We start from the raw sequence: 19910 nt of genomic DNA, 5'->3' as shown, positions 1-19910 counted from the left end.
TAATAACATGGGGGGGACAGGAAGACCCTACAATAACACGGGGGTGGGCTGACCCTGCAATAATGTTGGAGGGGTAAAAGGGAACCCTACAATAACACGGGGGGGGGGGCACGGGGTGACCCTACAATAAATTTGGGGGGAGATCAGAGTGACCTTACGATAACATGGGGGGTGGGCGACCCTACAATAACACTGAGGGGGCACAGGGCGACCCTACCATAACACGGGGGTCGCCGCTGCCATGGCGACGGCGGGGCGGGGGCGGCGCTGTCGCGCGGGGTCGCGCAGCGGCCGTTGCCGTAAAGCGGCGCCGTAAAGCGTCCCGCGGAGGCGGCGCACTAAGATGGCGGCGGCTGGGCCCGGAGCCGGTGGCGGAGGAGCAGCCGGCGGCCGCGGGGCCCGCGCCTGAGCGACGGCCGGGAGCTGCCGGGAGTCGGGTCGGTGCGGGGCCTCCCCTCCCTCCCCCTCCCCGCTCTCACCGGCGCTTCCAGGCCCGGCCTGGCGGCCCTCCCCTCCCCCACCCGCCGGGCGGCGGGGCCGGCGCCGGGGGCGGGGCCCACTCGGGGCCGGGCCAGAAGGGCTCCTCGGGGCGGGGGGGGCATAACCCGCGGGGTCCCACCGCCCCTACGGTGTACGGGGCCTTTGGGGGCGGCTGGAGGGGGTGCGATACCCCCGTGGGGTCATCGGGTACTGGGGGGTACCTGCGCCTTTGGGGGGAGTCTCTGCGCCTTTGGAGGGGGTCGTGATGTCCCCAGGGGGTCCCTGCGCCTTTGGGGGCAGTGTGTCCTTGCTGCCCCCAGCACTGTCCCTGCTCCCCCCTTGGAGATGTTGTGCTTTGGGGAGGGTGTTAGTGTGGGCTCTCTTGCCCCCAGGACTGGTTCCTGTTGCCCCAAGGGGCTCATCAGCCCTTGGGAGGGGTATTGGGTGTCCTTTCTGTCCCCAGGGTCAGTCCCTGTTGCCCCGGCGGTGTCGCCATCTCCTTCAGGGAGTACCAGAGGTGTCACTTCTGTCCCCGGGGCTGGTGCCTGTCATCTCTGTGGTGTCATCGTCTCTTTGGGGGGACGCTGAGGGGACCCTTGCTGTCCCCAGGGCCATACCCTACCAACCCCAGGGTGTTGCCCTGCCTCGGGGGGTTGCTGAGGGTCCCCTCCTGACCCCAGGGTTTCTTCCCTGGTGCCCCCAAGGTGTCATGGTGCAATGAGGGAGCCCTAGGGGTCCCTGCCAGCTCTAGAACTGGTCCCACCGCCTTGGTCACGGGGTGTGGGGGGGCTCGGTTGAGGGTACCTCCTGCCCCTCCCAGGTCCAAACTTTGTTGTCCTTGGGCCTTCCTCACTCCATCCCTTCCAGGACAGTCCCTGGGGGGATTCCCCGGGAGCAGGGGTCCCTGACCCAGGGAACAGGGCAGACACGGCCAGACCCTGCACTGCCGGGCTTTAACCTGTTGTTTCTGTCAGCTGCCAGCAAACCTCCAGCTCCGGCCTCGGCACTCGCTGCCCGCCCCACCGCCACTGCTGTGCAGGTGAGTGGGCCGCCCTGGGTCCAGCAGCACTTGCCTTGTGTCTGTCTGTCCGTCCTGTGAGCTGCGGAGATGGAGGTTTGGGTTGTGTTTGCCTCGGTCTACTTCGCGATGCCGAATTATTTGTTTCAGTGATGCGGCCCTGGGCTGCTCCTGCAGGATTTCTCCTGCCAGCCGGGCTTTCCTTAGCCTGAGGACCACTGATTCCCCCTGGGGAGCCAGGAGCCTCCCTCCTCCCTGTTGCTGGATGGGGAAGTGGTGGCACTGCATGCTGAGGCAGCCAGTGCTCATTAGCCACAGTTAATTAGGCCCTGCTCACATTGGGAGAGAGTTCCTGTTGTCCCATGAGGTGTTGGGAGAGCTGGGGCTGTGCCATGGGATGTCTGGGAAAAGCTGTGGGGAGGTGGGTGCTGTGTCCCCCGAAGAGATGCTGCCGTGTCCAGGATGCCCCAAGATGAGGATTCTGGGCCTCCTTGGAATAGCAAACGGGAAGCTGCTTAATTAGTGTTGTCACTAGGACCTGCTGGGCTCCTGAGTAGGTTTGTAATTAACCAAGGCTCTCCTGAATGTGGCTTTGCTGGTGGGTTTCTGTCCACGTCTCAGCAAAACGGAGGTGCCCATCTGGCCTCCCAGCTGCGAGGAGCATTCAGGGTGGAAACCTGTTTGTCACGGGAGGTTTAACTGGGGGTTTAAACCCCCTGACACCATCTTGGGGGGAAGGAAGGCTCCTCTACAGCAAACAGACGAGGTTGCCTCTGTCCAGGTCCGATGAGAAAACTTTCCTTAAATAGAAGAGGCTCAGCTGAGCCCCGCGCGACATGTGGATGGGAGGGACCCAATGTAAGTGCAGGCTCAAGGCTGCACCATGGTGTCCTGTGGGCATCTCGGTGTGCCAGGGTGCTGGAAACCAAGGTGAGGGGCTGTTGGTGGGTTGAAAACGCCCTGCACTTGCTTCTGGCCCCGTTGCTCCTCTGCTTTACGTAGCCCGAACATGGCCCGGGTGCTGAAGGCCCACGGAGCCTGGCTATTCACGTGTTTATATAGCTATGTAAATATTTTAATGACAGATCGTTCAGGGACAGAGCGGCTGCGAGCGCTGGGTTTCCAGCCGTAAAGCGGCCGGTTTGTTGACGCCACGGCATGTGGCCGAGTCCTGCGGGTGCTTCAGAGGGGCGCTGAGTGCTGACGCGGGTGGATGGCGGATCTCAGGTGGCAGCGAGGGGCCGGAGCCGACTGCTGCATGGAGCTGTGTCCTGTCGTCTCGTGGCGTTACAGGTTGGGGGAGTGGCTTGGAATGGAAAGGATTGTCTCCTGGGCACAACTGTTGAAGTTGTTGACCAGTATCGTGCCGGTTTAGGGGCTTGGAGCCTGGCAGGCAGTGTGGCAGCGCAGCGGAGTGAGCCCTGGCACTCTGTGCCAGTGGGATGCTGAGCCCCAGGCACTCGCTCAGTGGGTCGAGGCTGTTTCTGCTGCTGGGGGAGGAGGTGGCAGTGCTCACAGCTCAGTCCTGGTGGCCGTGGAGGCAGCTGGGAGGCTGTGGCATGCAGAGAGATATTTTTAGGGCCCTCGCAAGGGTGCCGGAGAGTCAGGCTTGGGGCATGTGAAGCTGGGAGTACTGATCCTGTCCAGATGTTGACTCCAGGGAGCTGCAAAGCCACGTGTCTGCTCCCGGGGTCGCTCTGCACGGTGCCCTGGAACATGGCTGGGTTTGCTGGCTCCAGCCGCATGCCCCAAGGCATTGCTGCCTTGGCAGGGAGACCTGGCCTGGTGCTGGTGGCTTGGTGACAGGCTCAAATCACTCCGTGCGGACTTGAGGCTCTCTGCAGGGCTGATTGTGTCCCAGCTCCCTCCAGTCTGCACTGAGTAGTGTCCCGTTGCTTCCCTCAACCAGTGCTCCATGGTTGGGGAGGTGGAAACAATGCCTTTGGTCCTGTCTGAGTTTCCAGCCACCGGTAACTCGAGTGTGGGGTTTCCCTGTGTCCGCTTGCTGCCAATTTGTCCCTGCCTGAGTCCTCGAGTGCTGATGGCACGCTGTGCCGTGCCACGGGGCTGCCGGTCGACGCGCACTTTAATCTCTCTGCCACATGAAGGGCTTCAGCGCCTGCAAGTGGAGCTGGTGGGTGGCTGCGGAGGCTGACGCGGAGCTGTCAGTGCCGAGTGCCCAGCCCGGCTATCTCTCAGTACCAGGCAGCCGGCACAGGTTGGCATCGTGCTCCTGGGCGTAGAAGATGGCTGGGGAGCCCGGTGTCCCCCACGGTGTCCCTGGTGCTGGCAGGGGCCACATCTGTCCCTGCTGTCTGCTCTGCTGAGGCAGCTGAGGGCTTTTATTCTCAGTTCTCTTAATTTCCTAGCAAGGTTATGGTCCTCCAGTGTGGGTGGATGAGACATGAAGTCAGGCTAATTATTTGGTAATGGATTCCTTTCCTCTGAAAGCGCGTTTCTTGTTCCTCACCTTGGTGAAAAGGCTGCCGTGAAAGGGTGTTAATGACAGATCTGAATAGGTAATTTGGCAGAGGAAAATAACTACCGAGGAGCAAAGTCCAAACCCGGTTCCTTTTGTACATGCAAAGACTCTCCAAGCCCCTTGGATTAACAGTGCCGACAAAGGCAAAATAACCGTCGGAGTGAAAGTCGACCTGTTGATGGACTTTCTGATCTCGAGCAGCAGGGAGTTAAGCCATAGCTGAGCACTGTGGTGTTTTGAGCCTGTTCCTTAGTCATCTGGCATGACAGGCGCCCTGCGAGGGACCGAGTTGCCTCGCCTCTTAGAGCAGTAAATTAAAACCAGTCGTGCCCCTGCTCCTGCCTGGTCCTGCCCCTGTGCCTCCGGGGACAGACCTGGCCGGGCACAGGACACTGTCTGCGGCACCGTGAACTCGCCGGCTGAGCGAGCATGGGTTGCCCCCGCCACGGTGGTGAGTAATCCTCTCATAGGGCTGAGCCTTGGTGCTTTCCAGGAGGTGAACACCCGCTCTCTTCCCCGCCACGCTGCCGGCACGAAGCCTTCGTGTGCCGAGGGCTGCTGGCGGTGGAGGGACAGGCTCAGCACTGTGTCCAACTGCCGGCACAGAGTGGAGATCCGGATGGGTTCGGGCAGGGGAGAGGAGGGCTGAGGCTTTGGGGCAGCTCTCCTCTCCCGCTTTGTTTTTCATCCCTTTCCTCCCCCTCTCCACAGTATCAGTGGTTTTGTAGTGATTCTGCACGGGCTGGCAGCGCCAGCTGGGGAATAGTTAAAACTGAAGCTGCAGAAAACACTTTATCTTTTTCTTCTGCACTGCTACTCTTGTTACTGAGTGAGCGGCTGCAGTCGGCTAAAGCTCACTGGTGTTTTCAGTTGCATAAACTCGGTTTCCTTATAAACGCTCCTACGCTGTAAGAGCTTTTATCACACTTCAGCTGGAGCCAGCCCCGCTGCCCGGGCCCTCCCCGGGCACCCCCGCAGGGCCATCAGGCGGTGGCCCCTGCTCCATCGCCCTGCAGCTGTACCTGCGGGTCAGCAGCTTCAGCGAGCCCCACTTGCCTCCTAAATCGCCCGTTTCTTAGCGGGGAGCTGTGCCCAGGCTCAGACTGGCAGTGACAGACCCTGCCTGGGCAGAGCCTTTTGCCTTCTTTGGGTCTTCGGGCTGCGCTGGTGTTAATTCGCGATCTAACGAGGATTAGTCTCCAGAGTGTTTGCCGTAATCGGAGTTAATGATGTTCTGGCTTCAGCCTTTCCCTGTGTATAAACTGGGAACTTTTAGCAGACTCCCTTACACTGGTTAGGAGCAAGCAGCTAAACCAAGTATTAAAAAGTCTGACTAAAAATAGAAGGAAAGTCAAGAACGATCAAAGCATAAATAAAATGTTAGGGTTTGGGGTTTTTTTTCCCTCCACCTTGGCAAAACCTCTGCTGTTCGTGACTCTGACATGTTTTCCTTCCGCATCTCAGTGTAACCTGGTGATGGGGTGGCTCTGCCAGGAGGTGCTCTTGCCAAAAGCCACCTGTGGCCACCAGCAAGCGATGGGCACTGCGTCCCTGAGGGCGTCCTCAGCCCACAGGCGTGGAGGTGGCTCTGCTTCGTGGCTGTGGCCCCGTGGGAGCTGCCCCTGCAGCGGGGGGAGCCGGGGCTGCTTTCAGCGCCATCCATGGATGCAGCGGGGCTGCTGCTGCTCCTGCAGCCCGTGCCTCCCTTCCCTGCCACAGCCAGCTCCAATGTAAGGGCTGGGAAATGCCTAGGAGCCAAAAACACACTCACCTTTGGTTTTCCCTGCACTCGCGAGGAATTGGTGAACCGCTCCTTGAGGAATTGGAAATGCCAGGGAGCTCCTGGCCTCGTTGCCTGGCTCTGCTCTTGCCCGCTCCCCTGAAGGAGCAGAGTTGTTGGGGGTGCCAAAGGCTAAAGCTTGCCCTTGGGGGAGGCCAGGCAGGCTGGCCAGGTGTCCAGGGCTGCTGCCCTGTCTGTGGTGTGGAGGAAAATGGCCCCTTGGTGATGCCAGGAGGATTTTGTGTGTGTGAAGGTGTTTAAAAATCCATTGCTGGGGTTAAAAAAACCTCTTGAGCAGCTTTTTACTGGCAGCCTACAGTCTGCAGGTGCAAAGAAGTTTCTCAATACTGAGACTTGCTGCCTCCCCAACCACCTTTCCCCATCTGCCTGCGATCTGAACCCCGCTCCTGCCTCCCTGCGCACCCCGAGCCAGGGATGTGTGTTGTGCAGCTGCCTTGCTGTGCGGATCACTGGAGTCAACACCTCCTCCTTCCCCTCCAATCCCTGGCCAGGGATTGACAATGGGGAAACGCCGATCTTGTTGCAAGAGGTGAAGCGGGGACTGGGTGCAGGTAGCGGGACCCGGGAGCTGTCCCGCAGGCAGGACAGTCGTAGATTTGCTTCCCCGCTAAGTCGATGGTGTCTGAGCACATTAGAAACTGGAGAGGAGCTCAGGGGATGGCGGCGAGCAGCCCTCTTACCCAGCCGTGGGTGCACTGGTGGAGGCCGAGGGGTGTTGCTGTTCGCTCTGCCCTCGGCAATACCCGATGAGCTTTTGTTGCTGTGAATGCTTGTGTGCATCGAGTGTGGTCACTGAGCCTGTAGCCATGTCTGCACTGCTTCCTCCGCTGGTTGTGTTTCCCTTAGAAAGCCTGCGATGCCGTGGGCGTGTGCGCGGCTCCAACACGGAGACAGGGCAGCACATCCCTGTCTCGGCAGACTGACCATGGCAGGGACGCTCCAGCTTCTGTTCTCTCCCTCTCTCATACGCAGGGTGAGCGCTCTGGAAAACACAATGTCGGATAAAGGGAGCAGCATGGAGGGGAAGACGGACATAGTGAATGGTAAGGGTGCTGGCAGGGTCCAGTCTCCCCGTGCCCGGGGTCTCCCACTGGGGAGGCTGACAGCATTGTCTGCACCACGCAGGCAGCTTGTCCAGCAGCCCAGAGGAGATGTCAGCCGAGGAGGGCCGAGAAACCTCCTCCGGCATTGAGGTGGAGGCCTCCGACCTCAGCCTGAGCCTCACGGGAGACGATGTGGGGCCCAACCGCACCAGCACAGAGAGCCGGGACACGGACACAGAGAGCTCGGGGGAAGAGAAGGACTCTGACAGTATGGACGACACGGGCCACTACTCCATAAACGAGGAGAACCGGGCCCTTGACCGATCGCACTCGGAGGAGGAAGAGGAGGAGGATGAAGAGGAGGAGCAGCGGTCCCACCGCCGTGCCCAGCGCAAGCGTGCCAACCACGACCAAGACTCCTCTGATGACGAGCAGGCCCTGGAGGACTGGGTGTCCTCGGAGACCACGGCGCTGCCCCAGCCCCGCTGGCAGGCGGTCCATGCCCTCCGGGAAAGGGAGCTGGGCTCCAGCGCCCGCTTCGTCTACGAGGCCTGCGGGGCCAGGGTCTTCGTGCAACGCTTCCGCCTCCAGCACGGCCTGGAGGGCCACACGGGCTGCGTCAACACCCTGCACTTTAACCAGCGTGGCACATGGCTGGCCAGCGGCAGCGACGACCTCAAAGTGGTGGTGTGGGACTGGGTCAGGAGGCAGCCGGTGCTGGAGTTCGAGAGCGGCCACAAGAGCAACGTCTTCCAGGTGAGGAGGGTGCGGGGAGAGTCCTTGGAGGGCTGGGGGTGATGGAAGACCCCCCACGGTGGGCAGGTGCCTGCTCTAGAAGCACCCAATTTCAGCTGGACAATGCTGTGCGGGGCAGGAGAAGCGTGTTGTTGGAGCTAAGGGCTGTGGGAGGAGTCCATCTGCTGTGTGGTGGTAACTAACCATCAAAAACCACTGGTGTGCCTTAAAATCCACCATCTTTCGGAGACTCAGCTGGGGCTGGGGGGATGAGATACCCCTGTGCCCTGCAGAGCATCGCCAAGCTGAGCTCTGGCCACTGCTGCTCCTCCAGCCCTGGTGAGCAGCAGGTTTGGAAGCGGCTGTCGGCAGGAGCAGTGTTCGGTGGAGGCTGTGCCATGCCGTGGCGGCAGCCCGGCGTGTGGGCAGTGCTGCAGCTGTGCCAGCACCAGAGGGGCCTGGAGGGTCGGGCTCTGCTGCCACCATGGCACAGCTCACACTTGGAGGGACGCTGGCACCACCAGCATCTCTGCCAGGTCCTGGCTCTCTGTGCTCACCAGCAAGAACCAAGATGATTGTTGGCCCATGGAGCCGAGGCTTTGCAGTTGCTGACTGCAGATCTGAGCATCCAGGGCTCCTTGGGGTCTGCCAGGGGTGCTGCACTCCACTCCTCTCCAGTTTCACCCTGTTTCCTTCCACGCATACACAAGCCCCTGCTCCAGCATTGAAAGCTGCCCCTCCGCTTGCTCTCTTCCAGGCCAAGTTCCTCCCCAACAGTGGCGACTCCACTCTGGCTATGTGTGCTCGGGACGGCCAGGTCCGGGTGGCCGAGCTCTCCGCCACCCAGTGCTGCAAAAACACCAAGCGCGTGGCACAGCACAAAGGAGCTTCGCACAAGGTGAGCCCAGACCAGCCTGCAGAGGGGGTGGGCAGCATCTGGGGACCCCCGAAACACCCAGGGGCCGTCCTGGCTCAACGGCTGCCAGAAATAGTGAAGGCAGAGCCGCTGTCATGGAGGGACCAATTCTTAAATGCTTCTTTATAATTGCTGTCGTCTCTGAGGGGGATGAGGAGGGTCTCTCTGTCCTGCGAAGCAGTGATGTGAGCACTTAGCTGCGGGTGTAGAGGGTTTGATGCTGCGTCAGGTCATGGTTTACTGGGAGAAAGGGATCTTGCCACTTTGTTGGGTAAAAAGGGAACCAATGCCCAAGTATTTATCTTCCAGCTGGCCCTAGAACCGGATTCTCCATGCACTTTCCTATCAGCAGGTGAAGATGCTGTAGTCTTCACCATTGATCTGAGACAAGACCGGCCTGCCTCGTGAGTATTTCTCTACCCGCTCCCACTGCTGGGACTGGGGGAGCTCCGGAGGGAGATCCAGGGTCCCGGGGGGCTCCCCTGCGAGCGGGCGGCACTCAGCTGTGTAGGTCTGAGGGTCCCACTTGCGCCGCTGTGTTCTCACAGCAGCGCGTGCCCGTTCAATGGGCACAAAGTGGGAAAACAGATATTATTTTGTCTTTCAAGCAGCATTGTCTTCCCTGAGGTGTGTGGTCAGACAAGAGAGCTTTTCGGTGGCTGGTCCGGGGCTGGCCATGAGGGTGCGGATATGAACCTTGCTAATTAGACGTGTGCGTTTGAACCCTCATCCTCCCCGGGAAGGGGCCGTGTTCAGATAGGAAACAGAAATAGTATCGGTGCAGCAGGTCGCTGCGCAGGCGTGCCTGCTGCGGTGGCTGCCAAAAGCTGCCCGTCCGGCACCCGTTTACCCATCCTGGGGGCAGCGCTCGGGGTCCTGCGCTCCGTCTGCGCAGTGAAGTGGCTGATTAATCACAGCACTAAAATCTCTCCACGCTGGCAGCAGCTCAGTGCTTGCGGTTCGCCTGACTCGCTCGTCGCATGAGCGCTATTGCAGTTAATTGAAAAACAATAATTAGCAAGCAGCCGGGTGGTGCGTGCTGGATCTTAACCCGTATCGCCAAGAGATCTGTCGTTTCTGACAAGCTTCCAAAATAAATCCGTGGCGGGTGTTCAAACAGACGCCTGGTTTTGATATCGTGGTGCTTTTCCAATATAGCAGCGTATTATTTTGAAGATGATCCTGCTTAAAACTGAGGGCTTCAGCGCTCGTCTCCTGGTGGTTTGGTTTTATTTGTATGTGCGAGTGCTTTTGTCTACAGCCTTAAACCCATCTGTTTCATAACCAGGACAAAAAAACTGCCGGGGCATTTCAAAACAGCCGCATTTAATCCTCATCCCCGCCTCCCCCTCCGTTTGCCGGGTCCGTTTGGAGAGGAGTCTGTTGGTCAGTAGGCTGGCGTGGGTCTGTCCCTCCTCTTTCCTCCTGGGGATCCGTGCTGCTGTTTGGGTTTGGTGCTGGCGGGGAATTGTCACCCTGTGAGTGTGAAACCGCTCTGGAGGCAGGGTTTGCAGGCAGACCGTAGGCAGCTCCCATCTTTCATTAAGCCGAACGGTATAATTAGAAGAAAGACAAGCTTTTGAGCTCGATGTTCCTTCTTGCGGATGCTGCCTCAGTTTGTATTCGTGTCTGCAAAGCCGAAATATTGAGCTCCTGGGGGAGGGGGGATGGTGCGTGTGTCGGATTTCGTTAAATCTGGGTCTTATTACAGCGAGACGGTGGGGAAAAATAACAGCAGAGCATTTCTGCTCTGGAGTTAATCCGATTCTGCCCTCGCTGCTGCCTGTCCGGCTCCGTAGGGCTCGAATTCGGGCCCTGAAACGCTTCAGACATTTCGGAGGAAAATGCCAGGGAATGATTTCACTCTGCACCGTTTGAGTCGCAGACAGAGCATGTGCTCGCTTCAGCTGGGAGGCTGAAATAGTTGGGGTTTGTTTTTTTTTTTTTTGTTGTTGTTGGTGGTGTTTTTTTTTTTCTGGGAGTGAGTAAGAGACTCGCGCAGCTCCTGCTTTTCCCATCTGGACCCTGTTTTGAATTCGAGGTGGATTTTTTTTGTTGTTTTTGTTATTATTTTTCCTTGTCTCTTAAAGGAAACTGGTTGTGACAAAGGAAAAGGAGAAGAAAGTGGGTCTGTACACCATCTACGTGAACCCAGCCAACACCTACCAGTTTGCTGTGGGAGGCAGAGATCAGTTTGTCAGGTGAGTCTGTGCTGGGGGCCCAGACTGAGCCCCCAAAGTGGACTTGAACGTCCCCGTGGGGGCTCAGGTGGTGCCCGCCCAAGCTCTGAAATCTGATGTTCCCCTCCAGAAATGCTTATGGCTTCAAATGCCTCCGCAGCCTGTTCTCCCGTACCAGCAGGAACACAAGGGGGATTAATAGAGGAGGATTTGGATCCTTTGAGGTTTAGCCCTGGGATCCACTGTCCAGCCTGTCCTAAAGCTGGGAGATCCTTCCCTCAGCAACTACCAATGCTCTTAACGAGCTTCTGATAAACCTCCTCTCAGTCCCCTACCTGCGGGCAGTGCCCGGTGGGTATCGGAGATGAGATCAAGGTTCGGGGGTGGCTCGGTTTCAGCGGGACCGAGCTCCCTAAGTGACAAATGCCACCCCCGGTGGCTTTCGAAGCACTCGGGGCAGCCCCTGGCGTGGGACCGGGCTGTGTCCTTGTGCCCGGCCCCTCGGCTCCCCGCATTGCTGCGGAGCTCCCGTGCAGCTGCTGGATTTTAAGGTGCAGCTTGTGTGGCGTCTGTTTTGGGCAGAGGCGAATCATGCACAAACCAAACCCGCCTGCTTCCCAGCTCCCCGAGAGCGAGCAGAGCTGCTCTTGGCTCCCCGAGGATGCGTAGGGGCCGCTCCTCGGGGAGCAGGGGGATGTCGCAGCCCTGCTGCTGGCATTGCTGGCACGGCGTCGGCTCCCTGGAGCGCCAGCCACGCGGGTGTCTGGCGTGCAGGCAGCAGCTCCTGGGGCGCCGGGCATGGAAACGCTTCACACGTGGGCTCGCAGACTGCTCACAAAAAGCAGCGCCGGTGCCTCGCTGGCTCGGTGGCTTTTGGGAGAGCCCAGGATCGTTGCTCAAACTGCAGCCTCCCCTCCTTCTCCATCCCTGCTGCTCTCGCTGTCCTCTGCCCGTACCCAAGTGCCTCCTCTCCCCGTGGCTTCCCTGGCACTGGGCAGCTCCTGGTGGGCTCACCCGTCAGGGAGGTTGGGGACCCCGAGGAGCCAAGAGATGAGTGTGGTGGTGGTCACCTCCCCCTTGCCAAGCCGTCTGTGGGCTGACAGAGCCCCAAGTGCAGGTCATGGCCTGTGTGCACACAGGCTTTGACGTTGTCGTGCCTCCGACATGATGAGACTTGACATTAAGCTGCTTTGGCCAAGACTTCTGCCAGTCCGGGCTGCTCGCAGCTCCCTCGGTGAGGGCCAGAGCCTCCGGACAGCGTCGGGGCAGGTTGTGGTTTCAGAGCTGGCGTGGACATGGCACTGCGTGGTCAGGGAGAGCTGTGGCTCTGCCAGTCTCCTCCTGCCCCAGCCCCTGCGTGCCCATCAGCTCGGCGCCCCTCATGTCTGGAGTGAGTGCCAAACGCCTGCCATCCTTCCCCCAGGATTTACGACCAGCGGAAAATAGATGAGAATGAGAACAACGGCGTGCTAAAGAAGTTCTGCCCTCACCACTTGGTAAGCGGCTCAATTTCGCGGCATCCCGGCGAGAAGGGTGGCACCAGGGGTCTGACCCCGGCACGGACACGATGTGGGAGAGCTCACGGGCAGGTGGACTGGCGGAGGACAGCCCACGGTGGCCGTCGACTCTCGGCCGCCTGCATGGGTGGGTCTGGCACTCGGTGGACAAATCTGAGGGGGAACCGCATCCGCTGCGGGTGAGTGACAGGCAGATGTGTCTCCTGCCAGCAGCGCGGCTGCCCGTGCCAGCCTGGCCGACAGGACCAGCCTTCGCCCAGTTCCCATAGCCGGGCTGGTGCCGGCAGCGCTTGCCGCGGAGCGAGAGCCTGGGATGGGGCCTGGGCAGGTCTCGGCACCCGGATCTGCGGAGCGCTCCCTCGGGAGCCTCGTGTAGGAGCGGCCGAGAAGCTGGCCAAGTCTCTTGCAGGCTTCCTGCCTGGAAAACAGCTCGAGAGGCTGAACAAACTGCCTGGGCTTTGTTGGGTTTTTTTTTTGGTTTTTGTTTTTTTTTTTTATTTGACCCGAATCTTCCGCTGTCCATAAAGTCCCGTCTTGGCGTAGGAAGAGGCAGCGGTTTTATGCTCTGACTTCACAGCCCTCGCAGAGCAGTCACTAGTGTGCTGAGCTCGCGGAGTGGGCGCGCAGCCGGCGTAGGTGTGCTGGCGCGCTGCGGGAGGAGGAGGTGGAGGCAGAGCTGTCTGTGCTTTCCCTAGGTGAACAGCGAGTCCAAAGCCAATATCACCTGTCTGGTCTACAGCCACGATGGCTCAGGTGAGTGACTGCCCTGGGGGCCGCACGGGGCTGAGGGACGAGCGGTGGGTGCCAGAGCACCCGGGGGCTTGTGGTGCACCCGCTCCTCACAGAGAGACCACCTCCATGTGCTCCCTGCTAACGCCCTGTCTCTTCCGTCCCACGCCAGAGCTGTTGGCCAGCTACAACGATGAAGACATCTATCTCTTCAACTCCTCTCACAGCGACGGAGCGGAGTACATCAAGCGATACAAGGGACATCGCAATAATGCCACTGGTAAGCAGCGGCGGGGACAGGTCTCGGGACAGACCCCCGGCAGGCTGCGTCCCCTGCTGCGGGGGGCTTGGAGGCTCTTCCCAGGTCACTGTCAGACTCCCACCACCACCGCGTCCCGTTCCCTGGCAGCCGGTGGGTCCACGCTCGCTCCGGCTTCCCCCTCCTCACGCCCGCAACTGGGCTGTGGGGCAGTCTGGAGGTGGGGGGTGACCGTCCCCAGAGCAACCCGGAAGAATAATTGCTTGCTTTTAGCTTATTTCTGCAGCTCCCTGTGTTTCGTCTTCCTCTCAAAGACCCTTAACACAAACTCTTGGGCTTGCAAAGAATGAGCTATTATGTGTCTGGGGACGGAAGAGATCCACACCGGTAACCCTGGAAACTCACTGGCTGCCAGGCAGGAAGCGAATTCATGGCAGGGAGCGCTGCCCGGCTCCTCATGGCCTCGGGCTGCTTGTTTCTCTCCTTTCAGTGAAAGGCGTCAATTTTTATGGCCCGAAAAGCGAGTTTGTGGTGAGTGGCAGCGACTGCGGCCACATCTTCCTGTGGGAGAAATCGTCCTGCCAGATCGTGCAGTTCATGGAGGGCGACAAGGGAGGAGTGGTGAGTCTGCGCCACCGTGCTGCCCTGCTCCTCTGCCACCTGCCACATGGGCTTTATGTCCCCACCGGCACAAGCCGCTTCCACGTGCCCACACGATTTTGCCACTGCTTTTTGTGTCTTTTTCAACCAAAAGCCAAGTGGGGGCCCTGTGTGCTCCTGCTGCCCCATGTGTGGGGTGCTCGGGACAGCTCGGGCAGGCTGGTGGGGGCCACAGTGCCTCGAAGGTCTTCTGCTGTACGAAATCCCACCGGGATTTCACCCAGATGCCCGTGGGGTGTTTGTCACCCCATGGAGGGGTGAGGACCTCGGAGCTGCTACTGTCCAGGATGGGGCAGACCCCTACCCTTCCCCCGGTCCTAGTGGGGACACGTTGGGGTCTGTGGGGGGAGCTGCGTGCTGCCGGGGCCGGATCCAGGCGCTGCTCCCTGCTGGGTGGCGCAGCTGCGTCCTCACATCCAGGAAAGGGACGCAGCTGCACCGGGGCCGGCCCTGCACCCAATTTCCCAGGCTCTGTCTGACAGCGGTCAGGTCCCGAGCGGCTGCTGCCGGGTGGGCGGTGATCCGTGCCCGTTTTCGGCTTGGAGCCGGTAGATATTCGGTCTCACGTGCCGCCCTGGCAGTCAGTGCCTGTCCCCCATGGGCACAGGGCTGGCGGGGGACGGGACGTGCCGGTGGCACCCGCGGCTCCTGGGCTGGGGCAGATTTTGGGTTGGCAGCAAGGGGACAGCAGGTCGCTCGCTGGCGGGGGGACGGGTGGCAGAGCTCTGCCCGCTGCTCCCGCCCGAGCCGGTCCCCGCTGCCCCACTCCTCCGCCGGCCCCACAGTCGCCTTTTGTCTGGGTGGCCGCGGCAGCGTGCCAGCTCCTGGCGGCTGCTGGCACCGCCACCCCCAGCCGGCAGAGCCGGTGCGGGGCCGGATCCGGCGCGAGGACCTCCCTGACAGCCGAAGCTGGGCTTCAGTGCCCTAGGATGGATGCGGCCCCCTTTCCCCTTGGGTTTGCTGCTGGGGTTGGGGTTCCCCACCTTCGTTTGCCTCCCCCCTGACACACTTCCTTCCCAGAGCCCGAGTGTGGGGAAGCCAGGGGTGGCATCCTCTCCCTGCTGGGGGGGTCCATGGAAGCCCACCTCACCGACCCCTGCAAGGGCTCCCCATCTCCCCTCGCTGGGCGAGACCCTGACCTGAGGCCAGGGTGACGGGCTGGAGGACCACCAGAGAGCTTGTGTGTGCTGGGGTTGGTCTCTGTGCCCTTTTTGGGGTGACACATACACACCCCCCCTCTTCTCTCGTCCCCAGGTGAACTGCCTGGAGCCCCATCCCCACCTCCCCGTCCTGGCCACCAGTGGCCTCGACCATGACGTCAAGATTTGGGCGCCCACGGCAGAGAATCCCACTGAGCTGGCCGGCCTCAAGGAGGTGAGACTCAGAGAGGGCTGCAGGACTGGGGGGAAACCCCCTCCCCAGCCCCAACTCCCCCCTAACCCCCCTTCCCCCCCCCCGCCTCGCCTGCCCCCAGGTGATCAAGAAGAACAAGCTGGAGCGGGACGAGGACAGCCTCCACCACACCGACATGTTCGACAGCCATATGCTCTGGTTCCTCATGCACCACCTGCGACAGAGACGCCATCACCGGGTAGGTGCTGGGGTCCCCTCTGTGTCCCCCCCCACCTTGACCCTCCTTTGCCCGTTGCTCCCTCAGCCCCTTCACCCCCTCTTTTTTTCTCCCCCCTCTCTCCCCGGCAGCGCCAAAGAGAGACAGGAGCGCCGGACGGCGACTCGGATGAGTCTCCCAGCTCCTCCGACACCTCGGACGACGAGGAAGAGGGGCCGGACCGGGTGCAGTGCATGCCATCGTGAGCCCCCCCCCTCCCAGGCCCTGGCCAGGGCAGGGGGGGCTCCGGGCACGCGTCGTCCCTACTAACACTTTGAGCTTTGTATTGACTTGTTAAGGACCCCCCTGCCCCCTTCCCTCCCTCCCTCCTCATCCTCGCAGCTAGCCCCAGCCTCGGCTTGGGGGTCCCTTCCCCCCCCCAGGACCCATGCAGAGCCGGGGGGGGGAAGACCGGGGGATTTTTGTACTAACGTGGCCCCCTGGTCCCCTCTCCCGCTTTTCTGGGGGGGGGGAGGTCCCGGCCCCCCTCCCTCATGCTGTTCAGGGCTCCCCCTTCCCTGGGGGCTCTGGTCCCCCCTTCCTGGGGGGGGGCAGCGTCCCCTCCTCCCTCCCTCTCCCCCCCAGGGGTGTTTGCAAAGAGATGCTTGTCTAGTTTGTACATATCAGTGATTTGCACTTGGTTTGGCCCTTCTCGCCCCCCCCCCCCGAGTACCCCCCGGGGCAGCGGCCGGAGCCCCCAGGAGCCGGGAAGGTCCTTTAATTTTCTGTTACTTTTAAGGAGATCTCTTCTTGAGGGGAGGGGGGGGGGGGGGGGGGGGAGGGGAGCGGCAGTGAGGGCTCCCCGTCACTGTTAGAGGCCTAATTTTATATGTATTAAAACCAAATCGAACTTGGATGTTATCAAGTTAAAATTATTGTAAAAGTTTGAATATATATTATATATAAATGCAATAAAAACGAACGGAGAGAGGCAGAGGGCTGCGTGTCCTCTTCTCCCCTGTCCCCTTCCCCGTGTCCCCAAGGTGTCCCCAGGCCCACTCCTTCCAGAGGGGGGGGGGTGTATTTTGCCCCTTTTTGCCATGTTTTCACCCAAACGTCCCATCCCCCCCCCCCCTTACAGAGCCACGCGACCCTCCAGAGCAGCTTTCATCTCCATCTATTTATGAGAGATCTGTACACAGTCAGCACGGTCGGGGTGGGGGTGGGGTTGGAATTAGGATTTGGGGGGGGGGGGGGGTAAGCAGGGAGGGTCCCCCCAGGGGGTGAGGGACACCATCCTCCCCCCAGAGTCTGGCTGGGGGGTCCCGAACAGTCATTTTGCAACAAAAGACACGTTTTTTGGGGGGAAAAAGAATGTGGTCCCTGTCCTGGAGACAATAAATAGAAGGGGGTGTGGGGGGGGGACAGCACGGGGAGGGGACGGGGACACAAGAGCCGTCGGCCGCACACAGGCGCTCTGCGGGTTTTAGCTTTTATTAAATAAAATATATTAACATATACTCTCTCCAGTGACACCCCCCCCTCTAGTTTCCCTCCCCCCCACCCACCCCCCCCCCCAGGTTAGTAGCTAGAGCTTAACCCCAAAGACACCCCCTCCCCCATGCACACACTAATGGGGGCTGTGCCCGTTTTCCCAGTCCTGTGCCCCCTCCTTCCCAGTATGGCGCTGGGGGATGCTGGAAGGACACACCCCACCCCACCCCCCCCAAATCAGTCTGGCTGGTTTGGAGGGATGTCAGTTCTGTCCCCACTCCCCCCCCCCCCCCCAAAGTGGGAGTTTGGGGAGTCCTTCCCCAATGCCCGGGGGGGCTCTGGGGTGTTGAGGGGGGGGGTCTGGGTCATTCCCCCCCCCCCCCCCCCGAACATCACCACCCTGCCCAGGGGCTCCCGCTGCCTCCCTGCCACATCACCTCCTCATCCCCCCACCCAATGCAGCCCCCGGGGGGGTGTGTGTGACACACTGTAGATGTGTCCCCACCCTCCCCGCTGGGCTGAGGCCTGACAAACTTACACCATCCTCCATCCTGCCTGGGGGGGGGGTCAGCAAAGACCCCCCCCCTGCTCAGCCCTGCTGCTCGTCTCCCTCCCGACCTGCTCTGTCCTTTTTCCCCGCACCCCCCAGCGACGCTCACGTGGGTCCCTGTCCCCAGCCCTGTCCCCCCCCCCACGGCACTGGGGTGGGGGGGTGGTCCCAGTGCCTGTCACCCCCCCCCAAGCCACAACTTGGACTGGGGGGTGGTGGTGGTCCCTGTTCCTGTTGTCCCCCCCATCCCAATGAGGGTTTGGGGGGGGGGGGGGGGGGAGGGGGTCCGTGGGAATAGCAAAGCACCCCCCCCCCCAAACACACGCACACCCACACGTGCACACCCACGCACACGCACACGCAGAGCTGCCCCGGCCCCGGCGGGGGGGGGGGGCGTTAAGACTTTGTTAGTGACCGTGCCGGCCCCCCCGCCTGCCCGTGCCCCGGGGCCGGAGAGGCGGCAGGGGGACACGGGGTGGGGGGGGGCACAGCCTTCCTCCTCCTGCTCCTCGCCCCCCCCTCAGGCTTTCTTGGGTGGGGGGGCCAGTTTGATGATCTCCTCTTCTGAGGGCTGTCGGATGATGTCTGCCAAGATATGGGGGGGCGGTCAGTGGGGGCCTCTCCCTGTGTGTGTGTCCTCCCCCCAAACCAGAGGGACCCTGTCCCTGCCCTGGGGGTCCCTGTCCCTGCCCTGGGGATGCAAGGGGGGTGTCCCTGTCCTGGTGCGGGGGGGGCTCACCCTTGTACTTCTTGGCGCTGGGGATGCGGGTGAGCTTGGTGTCCACCTCGTCCTCCTCAGAGATCTTGAGGACCTGCGTGCGGTACTGCACCACCATGGTGAGCAGGTCGGGGCGGCGCGAGATCTCGAAGATGTGCTCAATGTACGACAGGTTGTCTGCGGGGACGGGGACGGGGACGGGGATGGGGACGTGCGTTGGGCATTGCAAAGGGTGCCCAAGGACGGGGACAGGGGATGGTGATGGGTACCACCGCAGGGGATGGGGAGAGGGCAGGGAAAGCCCGGGAGAGGGGACAGGGGACAGCAGCTGGGGACAAGGAGCGGGCAAAGATGGGGATCGGGGAAGGGGACAACAGTTCTGGGGGACAGGGACTGGGATGGGGACTGGAAGAGAGGACAAAGGAACAGGAACAAGGGCTGGGATGGGGATCAGAGCACGTGTCGGGGTGGAGATGGGGGCAGGGGACAGGGATGGGGACCCAGACAGGGGACAGGGGACAGGGACTGGGAGTTGGGATTGCAGCAGGTGACAGAGATGAGGAGCAGTGACAGGGAATGGAACTGGGAGAGGGAACAGGGACAGGGATGGGGGAAGGAGCCAGCGTGGGGACCACAGGGGACAGGGACCAGGGGTCGGGACCAGGATGGGGGAGAGGGGAGGGCCAGGGCCGGGGGGGGGCAGGTCATGGACTGGGATCGGGGTGAGGAGAGGGGACAGGGACCGGGGCACAGGGATGGGACCAGACCCCAGGGGCAGGTGATGGGGACAGGGATGGGGACCAGGAAAGGAGACAGGGAACTGGGATGGGGACTGGACCAGGGGACAGAGGGGCTGCGGATGAGGGGGTGAACAGGGATGGGGACAGGGCCACCCCGGGGGGAGGGGGTGTCTCACCTCTGTCCAGCTTGCTGTGCTTCTCCAGGAAGGCGAACCAGTGGTGGCTGGTGGCGATGGCCTCGCTCTCCTCGCTGGGGATGTCCTCCTTGCACGCTGACTTCAGCTGCTCCAGGTCCTCGGCCGTGATGTTCTGGGCCAGTTCCTCCAGCAGACTGCGGTACTCGGCCATGGCTGCCACCACTCACGTCACGAGCTGCCCGGCCTCAGACACCGACCCCCCCCCCCCCCCTACACACCCCCACCCCCCCCATGCCACGCCGCGGCGCCAGCCGGGCTCCGCTGGCCCGTGACTCATGTGATGCTCACGGGATGTGACAGGGACGGGGGGGGGGGGGGCGGGGGGGGGATGGCGGGACCCGCTGGGTGCTGGCAGCGGCTGCATGTGCCCCCCCCCTCACCTTGCACAGCCCCCCCCCCACCATCACATGGTGCCGGCTTTGCAGTGACACACAACCCCCCCTTTGCATGCACACCCTGTCCGTGCAGACCCCCCCATTGCATGGGCTGACCCCCCCCTTGATGGCACAGCCCCCCCCCCCCCCCCATGAACCCCCCCGCAGTGGGGACCCTGGGGTGGGGGGTGGGGGGGACTAGGGGCACCCCCAGCCCCAGTGCCAGGCCTGCGGGGGGGGGGGAAGTGGGGGGGGGGGGGGACGTGCGCGGGGGGGGGGGTCAGACTGTCCCCCATCTCCTGTAGCACCTTGGTCGCCATGGCGACCGCTGCCACCCACCCCAGGGATGCGGTTGCCGTGGCGATCACAGCACTCGGCCGCCCTTTGAGGGTTCACTCGTGTCCCTCCTCGGTGGTGGCACCCGTGGGTGCTGGGGGGGCGGGGGGGGGCGACAACACCCGGGCACCC

General features: G+C 61.7%; 2 protein-coding genes across 3 annotated transcripts; one reads left to right on the top strand and one right to left on the bottom strand.

Annotated features, from left to right (window-relative positions):
* The first annotated feature begins 348 nt into the window (after positions 1-348).
* On the top strand, positions 349-16355 carry DCAF8 (DDB1 and CUL4 associated factor 8). 2 transcript variants are annotated; one of them, XR_014270082.1, is made up of 15 exons: positions 349-437; positions 1455-1519; positions 6754-6824; positions 6907-7580; positions 8317-8457; positions 8785-8879; positions 10566-10676; positions 12079-12151; positions 12868-12925; positions 13074-13181; positions 13651-13781; positions 15075-15194; positions 15295-15411; positions 15522-15794; positions 15905-16355. XR_014270082.1 is itself a non-coding variant. In XM_082495894.1 (14 exons), exons 3-14 carry the CDS (start codon positions 6776-6778, stop codon positions 15633-15635), a joined length of 1791 nt encoding a protein of 596 aa, XP_082352020.1. In that variant the 5' UTR covers positions 349-437; positions 1455-1519; positions 6754-6775; the 3' UTR covers positions 15636-16355. The 2 variants fall into 2 exon arrangements, 1 of the variants encoding a protein (XP_082352020.1); XM_082495894.1 differs by having other exon boundaries at positions 15522-16355.
* Positions 16356-17809: 1454 nt separating this feature from the next.
* Positions 17810-19283, bottom strand: PEA15 (proliferation and apoptosis adaptor protein 15). The gene is made up of 3 exons (XM_082496071.1): positions 19048-19283; positions 18153-18308; positions 17810-17998 (listed from the first exon to the last, which is right to left on the bottom strand). Exons 1-3 carry the CDS (start codon positions 19217-19219, stop codon positions 17934-17936), a joined length of 393 nt encoding a protein of 130 aa, XP_082352197.1. The 5' UTR covers positions 19220-19283; the 3' UTR covers positions 17810-17933.
* Positions 19284-19910: the final 627 nt, after the last annotated feature.

Source organism: Vanellus vanellus, assembly GCF_965231255.1.
Source record: "Vanellus vanellus genome assembly, chromosome: 27".
In the NCBI taxonomy this organism is placed as follows: domain Eukaryota; kingdom Metazoa; phylum Chordata; class Aves; order Charadriiformes; family Charadriidae; genus Vanellus; species Vanellus vanellus.
The sequence above is the reverse complement of the archived record's forward strand: the minus strand, read 5'-3'. Positions and strand labels throughout refer to the sequence as shown.

Coding starts and splice junctions, on each gene's coding strand:
- DCAF8 (XM_082495894.1), top strand. CDS start 6,776: ATGTCGGATAAAGGGAGCAGCATGGAGGGGAAGACGGACATAGTGAAT. Junction 6,825..6,906: donor GAAGACGGACATAGTGAATG/GTAAGGGTGCTG, acceptor TGCACCACGCAG/GCAGCTTGTCCAGCAGCCCA. Junction 13,782..15,074: donor AGGGCGACAAGGGAGGAGTG/GTGAGTCTGCGC, acceptor TCTCGTCCCCAG/GTGAACTGCCTGGAGCCCCA.
- PEA15 (XM_082496071.1), bottom strand. CDS start 19,219: ATGGCCGAGTACCGCAGTCTGCTGGAGGAACTGGCCCAGAACATCACG. Junction 18,309..19,047: donor GCACAGCAAGCTGGACAGAG/GTGAGACACCCC, acceptor CCGTCCCCGCAG/ACAACCTGTCGTACATTGAG. Junction 17,999..18,152: donor CAGCGCCAAGAAGTACAAGG/GTGAGCCCCCCC, acceptor ATATCTTGGCAG/ACATCATCCGACAGCCCTCA.